Source organism: Canis lupus, chromosome 3 (assembly GCF_003254725.2).
Source record: "Canis lupus dingo isolate Sandy chromosome 3, ASM325472v2, whole genome shotgun sequence".
Lineage (NCBI taxonomy): Eukaryota > Metazoa > Chordata > Mammalia > Carnivora > Canidae > Canis > Canis lupus.
The window spans coordinates 69,568,274-69,582,506 of record NC_064245.1 but is presented as its reverse complement, the minus strand read 5'-3'; the positions used below and the strand labels follow the sequence as shown (position 1 = coordinate 69,582,506).

Here is a 14,233-nt window from a genome sequence, read left to right as displayed (position 1 = left end):
GTATTTGGATGCAGGACTCACCTCCAAATACCCTTGGTCCTGGAAGGGACCAGGGGAGCCGAGAGGATGGTATACGGTGAGAAGGGTCACAGTGGGTCAGTGAGCCACGCTTACCTTCCCCAGCAGCTCAGGCAGGCCCAGCAGCTGCCCGGTGAACACACCGATGCAGATGAAGATGGCAGTCACCTGCCCCAGAGCGCCACGGATCTCCTTGGGTGAGATCTCATTCAGGTACATGGGGAGCACGCTGAGCGAGATGCCTGTGAAGGAAACATGGTGGCTGAGAGGGCTGCCTTCTCTGAGGGAGGAGCACTCTGGTCAAGGAGAGGACCATCGTCCTCAAGGAAGACTGGTCAGAGCCCCTCCTGCCGTGCTCTGACAAGAACAACAGTGTAGCCACAACACCACTCCCAGCATTCTGCACAGACTGCTGATGCTTTCACATGCCCTGTATCATTTCATCCATAAGGTGGGGCTTGGAGGTAAATTTCAGAGAAGCAGAAATAGATGATGTGGTGATGGTGGAGGTGAAGGTGGTGGTGGTGTTGGTGATGGAAGAGATGGTGATGATGGTGGTGGTTGGTGGTAATGATGATGGTTATGGTGGTACTGGTAGTGGTGGTGATGATGATGGTGATGGTAGAGATGGTGATGGTGGTGGTGGTGGTGGTAATGGTGGTGAGGGTGGTAGAGGTGGTATTGGTATTGGTGGTGATGATGATGATGGTGATAATGATGGTGAAGGTGATGGTAGTAGAGGTGGTGGTAGTGGTGATGGTAGTGATGATGGTGATGGTGGTGAAGGTGGTGGTGGTAGTGATGGTGAGAGTGCAGTGCCAGTCCCAGGACAGGCGTTAATTGACATGTACTGAATGAGTCCCCATGACACTGTCACCATACTATTATTTATTTAATCCAGGCTGCAGAAAGGCCCAGTGGTGGGGCACCAGTGATTGGGACTTGCACACCCCAGCCAGCTGGTCCTTGGTTACAACTAGTCCATGGAAACAGGCCCCAGTGGCTAGCTGGATGGGGGCAGAGACTCCGGGAAGCGAGCAGAGGGCAGTGTGCCTCTGGCTCTTATCTAAAACATCAACAACAGTTCCAATGTACTGAGCCTGCCATAGCTTCCAGAATGCCTTCTCCCTCTTCAGGCTGCATGGCCTGATGGTACTCGAGGAGCAGTCAGGGGCACACTCCCTCACATGGGGCTAGCTTAGCTTTCCGATTCCTCCTAGAGTTCAATTTGAGCAGCAGCTTTCAGCTGTTGAAAGCAGAAAGGACCTCAGAAAATATTCTCTAGGGAAATCAGAGATGCTGAAGGAAATACTTTAGGGACAACTGGGTATGTGCGTTTTCCTATTGGGGTGCAGAAAAAATTGAGTCCAGTCCAAAGCATTTGACTAAATATAAGTCTTAACTTCTGAAAATTAAAATATGACACACATCCTTAAATTGCACAATGAAGTCTGGTGAATCATCACAAATGCACACAAATGCCTCTCATCTGTGCAACCCCCACCCAGGGCAAGAATCAACCTACACTGCCAGCACCCAGAAGCCCCCCATCCTGTGCTTACTCAGAATCTTCATCCTCCCTCTTCTCCCTGTCAGAGGTCACTGCCAGCCTGCCAGCTATCACCAAAGCTCTGTGTATGGAATCATAGGTGATGCATTTCTTTTGTCTCTCATCTCTTTTGTGTTTCTCATGGATGTGAAATGCAACCATGTTGTAGCATGTAACTAATTTACTTTTATTGCTGTGTAGTATTTCAATGTATGAGTGTATCACACTTCACCCTCCTTCCTATTGATGGACACTTCAGTGCTTTCTAGTTTGGGATTAACACTAATAGTGCCCCATAAACATTCTTACACAAGTCTTCTGGCACACACGTATGCAAGTTTATATATATATATATATATATATATATATATATATATAAACTATATATATAGTTAGCTATTTTATAGATAGATAGATAGATAGATAGATAGATAGATAGATAGATAGATATAGCAACCATATGATACATTTGTTGGGTTTTAGAAAGCCAATTTCCCCGAATTATCATACCAATCTACACCTTTATGAGAGATGCATGAAATACACTTTGCTCCACATTTTTGCCAATATTTGACATTATTGTGGTCTTTTTAATTTTTAGCAGTTGTAGTTTTAATCTGAATTTCCTTAACTACTAGTGATATATTTTATTTTTTTTACTTTATTTTATTTTAATCCCACTTAGTAACATACAGTGTTATATTAGTTTCTTGTGTACGATATAATGATTTAACACTTTCATACGTCCCCTGGTGCTTATCACAACAAATGCTCTCCTTAATCCCCATCACCTATTTCACCTATGCCCCACCCCTCTCCTCTCTGGTAACCACCATCAGTGCGTCCTCTATAGTTAAGAGTCTGTTTCTTAGTTTGTCTCTCTCTTTTTTCCTTTTTTGTTTCTCAAATTGTACATATGAGTGAAATCATATGGTACTTGTCTTTCTCTGACTTATTCTGCTTAACATTATACTCATTAGCTATATCCATGTTGTTGCTAATGGCAAAATTTCATTCTTTTTGATGATTGAATAATATTCCATATATATATTCATCTATTGAGGGACACTTGGGCTGCTTCTATAATTTGGCTATTGTAGATAATGCTGCCATAAACATAGGGGTGTATGTATCCCTTTGAATTAGTGTTTTTGTATTTTGTATTTTGGGGTACTCAGTAGTGCTATTACTGGATCATACGGGAGTTCTATTTTTAACTTTTTGAGGAATACTAATGTGATTTTATATATCTTTTGGCCATTTTTGTGAAGATACCTGTTCCATCTCTCAGCTATTTTTGTAAGAGGTTTTTTTGTCCTTTTACTTTTGATTTGTAAGAGTTCTTAATGTATTCTGTATGGTGCCCTTTGTCAATTTCATTCACTGAAAATATTTTCCTGCTCTCTCTGGTCGTCCTTTCATTAATGGTGATTTTTTTTCATATAAAGTCTTTAATTTTATGTAGTCCAATTTATGAATTCTTGTACTTTAGTGTTTTTCTGTCCTGTTTAAGAAATCTTCTCCTATCCTAATATGGTGGAAATATATTGTATGTTATCTTTTGGAATATTTACCGTTTTATCTCTCATCTTAGAGACACAATCCATCCACCTGGGATTGATTGTGTGTATGACGTAAAGCAGTATTCTAGTTTCATTTTTAATGGAATTAAAATGTCAGAGTGTCAATAAAGATGCAGCATTTGCCATCCTGGATGGTGCAGTCTGTACTTTATCCCTAACACAATTCTCCAAAGAGGAGCAGCAGCAGAAAATACACATATGAACATTGAACCATAAGCCTCTGCTTTACATAAACAGCTAAGCTGGAGAAATAATAACTTAAGCTATCACTGTAGAAATTTCATGACTGTATACATAAGTAAAGAAGGGGTTCTTTTATGGTTTCCGAGATGATTACTTCCCTTCCTTGTTACCCCAGGATTCCATGTTTCTGGAAAGATGTGACACATAGAAACATTCTGTTTTAAACAAATCTCACATAAAATATTCCAAGCACAAAAACACCGGTGCATACCAACATCTGCTCATCTTGGAGTCTCCAGCCCCCATAAGGCTACTGAGGCCTGTTCCCATTGAACAATCACAGCCGAGGACCAGCCTGCCAGGGTCTGCAGTTCCTAACCACCGGGGGCCCCAATTGACCTGACATCATCTGCTGAAAAGATACTCCTTCCCTTCAGCTCTCCAGCTACCCCCTTGCCATAAGTAAGTGTCCATATATGTATGGGCCAACCTCAGAAGTCTTGTTCCTATCCCACTGATCTATTTTTCTATCTTTGCCCCGATCTGCACTGTCTGAACCACTGTAACTCTCTAAGTGTTGATATCCAGATTAAGTGTTCCCATTTTTCTTCTTCTGGAAGATTATCTCATGAATTCTCAGCAGTCTGCATTTCCATATAAATTTTAGAAGCAGCCTGCAATTTCTATTTTACAAAACCTGCTTGGATTTCCATGGCACCTATAGATCAATACAGAGGGAACATCTTTATCATGTAGAGTCTTCCAATTTATGAACACAAAATACCTCCCATTTATGTGTCTAATTTCTCTATATAATATTTTATAGATTTTGTATAGATAATAAGGAAATGAGACATTGTACATTTCCCATTAGACTTATTCTTAGGCATTTAATGATTTTTATAACATTTTAAATGGTATAGTTTATAAATTTCATTTTCTACATAAGAAAACAATTTTCTACATAAGAATGCAACTTTTTGTGTATTGACCTTATACAGGAAGATGACACTGCATATACAAATTGCACCGCAAGTATACAGGTACGGCGACTTTTATCCAGAGACTCTGGTAGCCAAATCTACTCACTTATTCTGAAGTTTATTTATAGATTCTCTTAGATGTTTTAAACACCCATGACATCTGTGACAGATGACTGTTTTAGTTCATCTTTTCCAATCTTTATATCTTATATTTAAAAAATTTTTGTTTGCCTCATTGCATTAGCTAGGACCTCCAGTAATATGTTAACTCAGAGTGTGACAGCATGTATCTTGTCTTGCTCCCAAGCTCAGAGAAAAACCTATAAACATATTAGTGCTGAATATGTTGACTGCTGTAGGTTTTGGAAGGTAGCCTTCATTAGTTTAAGAAAATTTCCTTCTGGGGATCCCTGGTGGCTCAGCAGTTTAGCGCCTGCCTTTGGCCCAGGGCGTGATCCTGGAGTCCCAGGATCAAGTCCCACGTCGGGCTCCCTGCATGGAGCCTGCTTCTCCCTCTGCCTGTGTCTCTGCCTCTCTCTCTCTCTCTCTCTCTCATGAATAAATAAATAAAATCTTCAAAAAAAAAAGAATTCGGTAAAAAAAAAAAATTTCCTTCTATTCCAAGTTGGCTAGACGTGTTTTTACTTTTCTTTCCCCATAAAAAGATATTGAACATTATCAAATGGCTTTTCTGCATATATCAAAATAATCATATGATTTTGTCTAAAATGGATTCTGTAAACATGGTGAATTACCTTGATTCATTCTCAAATGTTAATCCAATTTTCCATCACTAGAATAACTTAGCCAGGTCTCGACATACTATTTTTTTAAGTTTTATTACTGAAATATTGTTATGTTTATTGTTGAAGCTGTTTGCTAATTCTTTATTTAGGATTTTTATATCTATGTTCCTTAATGATATTGGCCTGTATTTTTTTTCCTATAAAGTTCTTAATAGGATATGGTATCAAGGATACGCTCATCTTATAAAATGAGTTGGGAAATGTTTATGCAGAGTTGGCATTGTTCTCTCTTAAAGAAGACTTGAACCTCTTTTGTTGGAAGGTTTTTAATTGTGTGTTCAACTTATTTAATAGAATGGGACTATTCAGATACTCCTTTTTTATTTACATAACTATTGGTTACATTTTTTCCTTCTAGGCAACTGTACATTTCATTTATGTTTTCAAATATATCACATCACGATATATTCTTATCTTTCTAATGTTTCACGATCTATTTAATCCCTAATATTGGCTATTAATTCCCTCTCTCTTTGTAAACAGTTTCACAAGCAGTTTATCAATTTTATTCATCTCTTATATAACTTAACTTTGGCCTTGCTGATACTCTCAAATGAAAATCTCCTTTCTAACTTCTTGAGATGGAAACTTAGGTCATTGATTTTTAGCCTTTCCCTGTTTTATATATTTGCATTTGAGGTTATAAATTTTACCCAGAACATGGCTTTAGCTAGCTGTATTCCACAAGTCTGGATATGTCTTAAGTAGTATTTTCATTATAATTTAATCCAAACTATTTTAAAATTTCTATCATGACTTCTTTTTGTCCCTCTGATTACTCAGAAGTACACATTCTTTAATGTACATGCCACTTAGATCTTAATATCCAAATATGTGAGAATTTTCCTTTTTTTGTAATTAGCTTCTGATTTAATTCTATTGTGGTCATGGAACAGAGCCTAATTTTAACACTTTGAACTGTGTTGAGACTTGCTTTATGGCTCATCATATGATCAGTTTTTATAAATGGCCCATGAATGCTGAAAAGGAATGCGTGTTTTACACCCGGAGGTTTATGTTCCACATATATTAATTAGCTCATATTTGTTCATTGTGTCGCTCAAACCTTCTACTACTGATGTTTTTGTCCACTTGTTCTATCAGTTACTGAAATGGTATTTCTCATTTTAGTTTGGCTAATTTTTAATTCATACTCATTTTCAGTTTACACATTTTGATACTTTACATGATGTGCATGTCAACTTTAGAACTGAAAGTTTCATCATCATGAAATCTCTCTCATGTCTCCAGGCCTTCTTCTTGCCTTAAGATCTACTTAGTCTAGGGGCACCTGGGTGGCTCAGTGGTTGAGCATCTGCCTTTAGCTCAGGGAGCAATCCCAGGGTCCTGGGATGGAGTCCTATATCAGGCTCGCCACAGCCTCCCTCTGCCTCTGCTTCCCCCTCTGCCTGTGTCTCTGCCTCGCTCTCTGTGTCTTTCATGAATAAAAAAAAATCTACTTAGTCTGTAATCAGTGTTGCAGTACTGGATTTATGAGCATAGATTTTTCCTATGCTCATATTTTTATTTTATTTTATTTTATTTTATTTTATTTTTTAATTTATTTTTTATTGGTGTTCAATTTACTAACATACAGAATAACCCCCAGTGCCCGTCACCCATTCACTCCCACCCCCCGCCCTCCTCCCCTTCTACCACCCCTAGTTCGTTTCCCAGAGTTAGCGTCTTTACGTTCTGTCTCCCTTTCTGATATTTCCCACACATTTCTTCTCCCTTCTCTTATATTCCCTTTGACTATTATTTATATTACCCAAATGAATGAGAACATATAATGTTTGTCCTTCTCCGTCATATTTTTATTTTATTTTATATCTTCCTATATCTTTAATTTTTATTTTTAATTTTTATTTTTTAATCTTCCTATATCTTTATATCTAAGCTATATCCAAGGCAATCATTTTTACCTTTTAATTGGAGTATTAAGTCTATTTATGGATATGCTTGTGTTTAAAATATAATATCCTACCATTTGCTATTCTATGTGGCACTCTTCTATATTGTTTTTTTAAATCTTTATTTAAATTCAATTTAGTTGGAATATATTGTTTTCTCTCTTCTCTTGCCTTCTTCTGGATTAAGTATTTTTAAGTCATTTGATTTTTCTATGTTATTTTCTCTTCTTTTAATAATTGCTCCAGAAATCATTTCATGAATCCATGTTTTAGTGAAATCTAATATAAATTAGTACTTTTAGTATTTCCTGGACAATGCAAAGAATTTAATACACACCAACTTCTCTTATTGCCTTCCTGATTCACATGCTATTTTAATTGCATATTTTAGTTTTTTTCTTTTCACACACACATAATATACATAGACACAGACACTCAGACACACATACACACACGGATACACATACATATACATACAGACTCAGACACACACACAGAGACACACCCCTATATAGTACCTGAACATTGTCAGGTAGCTTTGTTGCTATCTGTACTGTACTTGTGAGGAAATGGAAGCTCAGAGGGGTAAAGAAATCTGTCTAAGGTCACCCAGCTGGTAAGCAGCAGGGCTGAGGCCAGAATCCACCCTTCTGAACACCTCACATGCTCTTTGTCAGGTTAAAATTGGACTCATATCAGTAATGATAAATATTATTAGTGTTTTTGCTAGTTTCCTACTGCAACTGTAACAAACTGCCACAAACTTAGTGATGTAAAACAACATAAACTCATTATCACACAGTTCTGGGGGTCCAAAGTCTAAAATGGGAGTTGGGCTAAAATCAAGGTGACAGCAGGCCTGTGACCCTTCTGGAGGCTCTAGGGGAAAGTCTGCTTCCTCACCGTTCCCAGCTTCCAGAGACACCTACACCCCCTGGCTCATGGTCCCTCCCTGCCTCTGTATCACTACAGCCTCCACTCTTACCCTCATGTCTCCTTTCTCTGGCTCTGCCTCCTCCTTCCTCTTTCACCTATCAGGGCCCCTGTGATTTTATGGGACTCACCTGGATAATCCAGGGTAAACTCGCCACCTAAGGTCCTTAACTTAATCATATCTACAAAGTCCCTTTGCCATGTAAGCTAGTTCCAGGGGTGAGGATGTGAATGAGCATCTTTGGGGCATTAGACAGGATTATGATAAATAATAAATGATATGCTTATAAGAGCAGCCCACACCCTTGCTGGGAGCCCGTGCTGGGACATAACTGGCGGGGAGGTCCTCGGGTATGGTACACATGAGCTGACCCCACCAGAGAGAGGGCTGGTGTTTCTGCCCTATACTCTTACTTCACAATCACCTATTCTGTGATGTTTAATGAGTGAGCAATACAGCTGTGTGTGGCATGTGAGGTGCAGAAGCTTTAAGAGAATATTCAAGATAGTAACTCCAAGGTAAGTACAAAAAGGAGCCAAGACAGATTTTTAGAGCTGGTAGCGACCTCAGCTAGTAGAGTCCAATCCTCCTTGCTTTCTAGATGACATTACCAGCCCAGAGAGGTGAAATGGTGGTCCCACAGTCACCTGTCAAGTCACTGGTAGAACCAGAATTTAAAGTCACATCCTTGACCCCGATTTCATGTTCTTTCCACGTCAGATGCTTCTCTAAATGCTCCTGCTCAAATCTGTACACTGAGACCAACTAATTCAGTAGATGAGCTTGTCCACGGGAGAGCTCCTAGTGCAGTGGACATGGACTTGCACCTGGGGAGTGTGTGGTCCTGGGAGGGCTTGGCAGGAACCTATCCAATGCAACCTTCCACAAACACAAAACACCTCTGTACTCTTCTACTTTGACTTTATAATCTGCATGGATTTTTTTTGTCTCTCACACCATGCTGCATCAAGTTGTTTCAATGTAAAAGTGTGTTTATCTGTTTGCCAAGATTTTTAGAGGAAGGACATTTGGGGAAGTTGTCCTGCGTTTCTACTATGGTCCCAAATACTGCCCACAAACCTGGCTTGAGCAGCATAGCCTTCCGAAAATCCTCCAGACTTATTATTTGGCTTTCAATTATTTATTACAAGCAGGACAGCCAGTTCATCTCCTGGCCAGCAATTTTCCCTTCTTTCTGACCAATGGCCTTACTTTAAATGCCTGAAAGTCCCTGTCTCTGCTTTGAGATGGTTTTATGAGAATTAGTGACACAAAGCCTGCATGTCTTGGTCTACCTCCAATAGGCTAGGTTCCAGAAGTCAGAGGAGTCAGGTTTTTTCTCCTCTCCTTGTTTTTACCCTTTTTTTCTCTGTTTTTGAAAAACTTATCAGAAAAGGTCCTAACAGACATCTGACTTGAATATGGGGCTTTATAAAAATGGCACCTCTCTTCAATTCCAGCTTATTTTTAACAAAGGAAACTCAGAGAGAAACGTTCTGTGTAGTAAGTGTCGCCTTCCCCCAGAATAGGTGGAGAGACAAAACAACTGGAAAGAGGCTAATGGATAGAATCTAAACCTGCCCAAAAGGGAGGCCCTCAGGAGCCTCTGGTGGGCATCTCCCCCAGCTTTTGTTCTAAGCAGACAGGGCCTCTGAAACCAGACATTTCCGTCCACACCCAGGATCTGTACCTTATCAGCTGAGAATAAAAATAATAGCACCAATTATGGCAATGATCCCATCACCATTCCCGGCATTGGGGGAAGGCACTGTAGGCCTGGAATGTACGAAGTGCTTGACACATGCCTCCCATCAGTTAATTGTTGCATACCCCACCAGAGAGGCCTTCTGATTAAGCCCCTTTGCCAAGTCAGGGAAAGAGGCTAAGACAGCGAGACAGAATGCTGCTGTGTGGCCCCACGGGTTCACACCCCTGGAGTCTGCATCCCTGGGGCTTAGGTTCCTCTGACATCAATGATGCCCCTGGTCATGGATGGGACTTGGCTTGGCCAGTGGGACACTGACAAATGTGCCATGAGCAGTGACTCAGCAAGTGCTTGCCTGTGAAGTCTCGCTCCCATTAGCACTCTGCAGCACTCTGAGAATCCCCCTACCACAGGCCGAGAGATCACGGGGAGCAGAGATGAGCTGGCCCTGCTGGGATCCTCTGAGACCAACCCAGTGGCCAACAACCAAACAAGTGAGTGAGATCATCTGCAGTACCCCCACTGCTAACTGCTCTGCAGCCCACCACAGCAGAGAGCAGTGGAGCTGGCTCACGTTAGAACTACCCCACCAGGGACAGCTAGTGGCTCAGTGGTTGGGCGTCTGCCTTTGGCTTGGGGAGTAACCCCAGAGTTCTGGGATCGAGTTCCGTATCGGGCTCCTTGCATGGGGCCTGCTTCTCCTGTCTCTGCCTGTCTCTGCCTCTCTCTGTGTTTCTCATGAATAAGTAAATAAAATCCTTAAAAAAAAAAAAAAAAGTACTGTCCCACCAGCTCACAGAACTATAAGCTCAACATAAAGGTTATTGCTTTAAGCCATTATGTTTCAGGTGCTTTTTTTTTTAATGTAGCAAAATCTAACTGATACAAAGTAATGAAATTAAGCCAGGTGAGTGGGAAAACCCAGTCAGTGTAGAATGTACAGCCCTCAACCTTAACCACTTTACTGTCCCATGTTTCTAAGCCTCAGTGTCCTTGACGCAAAATGACAAAATAACAGTCCTTCAGCATTAGCAGGAGATCAGAGCAGAGGAAACCACCAACATGACTGGTTAATTATAAAACACCACCTAAACTCCAAGCATTAGGGAGACAGAACATGGAAGACTCCTAACTCTGGGAAACGAACTAGCGGTGGTGGAAGGGGAGGTGGGCGGGGGGTGGGGGTGACTGGGTGACGGGCACTGAGGGGGGCACTTGACGGGATGAGCACTGGGTGTTATGCTATATGTTGGCAAATTGAACACCAATAAAAAATAAATTTATTAAAAAGAAAACTCCAAGCATTATTCTTACAAATTAACATTTCTATAGCTAACTCCTTCCTACTTGAATACTGAGACAGAGGAATAATTTTACCCCGGGTCTGGTTATAACTAATCTGGAAATGCTTCCTGCCATCCAAGCAGGTAAGGGGCAGGAAGTCTTTTCCCCTGCCTTCCTCAGGCACTCACTCTCCTGCTCACCTCTCCCTGATGTACACTTGTTGTGCAGCTCACTGCCAAAGCCTGGTGCCCACTCTCATTGTGCAAGAATCAGCAAGGAAGGGAATTAGCCTTTAAAGGGCTCACAGGTTCCAACTGCATTTGGCAGCTTTTATATATATATATATCACCATGTCAACCTTATGACAGCACTTCAAAGTAGGTATTGTTATTTCCATTTTACAAATGGGGAAACCAAGGCCCAAAGCCATTAAGCAACTTGTCAGAAGTCAGTCACTGGCAAGCAGCAGAGCTCAGACACAAAGGTAGGGATTTCTAATCCAAAAGCTTGCATTCTTTCCACAAATGCCTACAGGTAATACCTTACAGACTTGTGGTATTTAGAAAGAAAGCAAGGTCGGTTGGTTGGTTGGCTGATTTTAGCAATGTATTTTGAGGTTCCTGCTCTCTCACACCCCACAGCCAGCAACCGGCTGCACCTCGCTGCCATCTTGCCCTGCCATGGCTATCTCCCCTGGACAGTTGGCTCCCTGATTTCACTCCTGCCCTCCTCTACATTCTTCTCTACACAGAAGCAGGAGGAATCCTATTGAAACACAAAACCAACTCATGTCACATTCCTCTCAAACCTCCTCTGGCTTTCCATTGCCCTCAGCACAAATCCTACAAGGCCCTACGTGATATGACCGGCCCCTCTTTAACCTCATCTGCAAACACTCTCTCCCAGCTCACCAAGCTCCAGCCATGATTTAATGTACCAACCATGACTCCCACCTCAGGGCCAATACACTCTTCTCTTGGCCAAAATCCCAAGCCCCCTGATACTCACTTGGTTCTCACTGTTGGTTCATTCCAGGCTTTGCTCATATGTTTCCTCCACTGAGCAGTCCTCCCTGACTGGCCTATCTAAAATAGTCCACACTATCCCCCTGTCCTGCTTCATTTTTCTCCTAGGACTTGCCCCCACCTACCTTATGTATCTAGTTATATATCTGTCCATGCACTGGAATGTAAGCTGCAGGGGTAGGGACTGGGGGATTTCATTCACCACTGTGTCCCTAACATGGAGAAGAATGCCAGGCACAGCAGATGCTTCAAAAATGAATGCTCAGTGAATATATGAAAGAATAAATAAGCCAGAAGCCCAAACAGGAAATAAAACCCTCATTAAAAACTCCCTGGGAACCACAGATGACCTTGGAATATGAATTTTATAGTGAAGATGACAAAGCAAAAGTTATGGAACTGACTTGGGTCTTTCCCACTCAGTGTTTCTCAATTAATATGATAGAGCCCCATGAGTGGACCATCTAATGGGACTGGCCTCTTTTATGCAGACTTTTTTGCATCTTTAGTTCCTGGTAACTCCATACTAGAGGAAGCCCAGTCATGTGACAGCTCTGAACTCCACTCAAATTCAAAACACCCCTGAGTAATGTGTTGCCACCCCTGTCCAGCCATGGTGAAGGCTCACCTCCATCCACGCCCATGATGAAGCGTCCCACAATGAGCATTTCGAAGGCTCCTGCCTGGAGAGAACAGGCCATCAGCAATGCAGCAGAAATCGCAAACCCATTGTTGACCAGCAGAGTGTACTTCCTAGAAAAAAAAAATGGGTGGTTTGATGAGGAGGCCCACCATGAGGATGTCAACCCACTCGTCCCAGGAGCAGGGATAAGGCCCTTCAGAATGATCAGCAGAGCCAGACTCAGGCACAGTGGGAAGAGCACTGGCCTAAGGGTCAGGAACAGGGGCCAGAGCCCCAGGGGCCCCTACTGCCACCTTTGGCTGTGTGACCCTGAGCAAGGCACTTCCTCCCTCTGGGTTCACCACTGGGGCTGATTAGATCACCTTCAAAGGTGCTGTCATGACCAATAAATTCCCTGATGCACTACTGTATATTATCAATTCCTTATTGCCTGCCTGCCTTCCTGCTTTCCTTCCTTCCTTCCTTCCTTCCTCCCTCCCTCCTTCCCTCCCTTCCTTCTCTGCAGTTCATGTAACAATGCTTCTTATAAATGATGACCTCTTCAATTTGATGAACTACAGCACTATCTGTGATGTTGAACTAATCCCCTTGAACACGGTCAGCCAAATTCCTATGGCAATAATACTATTAGCTGCTCTGTGCCAGGATTACTATCACTATTCTGTGAACATATCTCCAAAATGTCATAGTTGAGAAGTGTGACCTGTTTGGGGGTCTGGAGACCTGGGTCCCTGCACCAGTTGTAGCTTTTATGAGCTAGGTGACTGTACTTGATTGTGTTTTACTTTCCTTATTTACAAAACAATAGTAATAGCTCACATTTACTGAACTCTTGCTATGTGATAAACCCTGTTCTAAGCACTTCACATGAGTAGCTCATTTGCTGCTCAGAATGATCCTATGAGGTAGGTACTTTATTTATCTCTATTTTATAGATAAGCTAACCAGAATATAGACAAATTGGAAATTTATTTTGTTATACAACTAGTGAGTCAAGAAGCTGGATAAAAACATCATAGCTTCTCCACAGGATATTTTTCCCCTAATAATTCAACGAGTTCATAAATATTGAATTATTTTCTAAATAAAAAAAAAACCTAGGGACTTAAAAGGGACTTTGTCATTACCTTTAGGAGTTAGAGCCCTTAAATTCCAGGCCAGGGCTCTTCACACTAGTTTTTACATATCTCAAACTTTCCATTAAACTTTTCCCCCTTCCTACATCTTCTTGGAGAATCCCAAAGCTAACGACTTTCACAGCTCAGTGATGATGGTACAAGGACTGCTCACTGCAACATCTTCTATGTTGGTGAACAACTTTCAATGGTGAACAACTGTAAACAACCCAAGTGTCCTTTAGCAAAGGACTATTTAAATAAATTATGATACATCTATATGAAGGCACATTATGCACACAGTAAACCACAAGTGGCTTTCTATATTCTGATATGGGAAGATCAAGATATATTGTTAGATGAAAAGAGCAAGGTACAGGACTTTATGTAGAATATGCAACAATTTGTGCAATAAAGAAGTGTGTGTGTGTGTGTGTGTGCACGCACACATGTATGCATGCATGCAAAGACAGACACAAACTTTGAAAGAGA

At 41.3% G+C, this 14,233-nt stretch overlaps 1 protein-coding gene across 6 annotated transcripts in view; it reads right to left on the bottom strand.

Moving 5' to 3' along the window:
• SLC2A9 (solute carrier family 2 member 9) overlaps window positions 1-14,233 on the bottom strand; it is a 227,177-nt gene that overhangs the window by 132,632 nt on the left and 80,312 nt on the right. For all 6 annotated transcript variants that reach the window (XM_035714584.2, XM_025437830.3, XM_025437828.3 and 3 more), the window contains 2 exons: window positions 12,612-12,736; window positions 115-260 (listed from right to left, as the gene is read on the bottom strand). In XM_035714584.2, coding sequence (XP_035570477.1) covers window positions 115-260; window positions 12,612-12,736 — 271 coding nt within the window. The remainder of the gene's footprint in view (window positions 1-114; window positions 261-12,611; window positions 12,737-14,233) is intronic.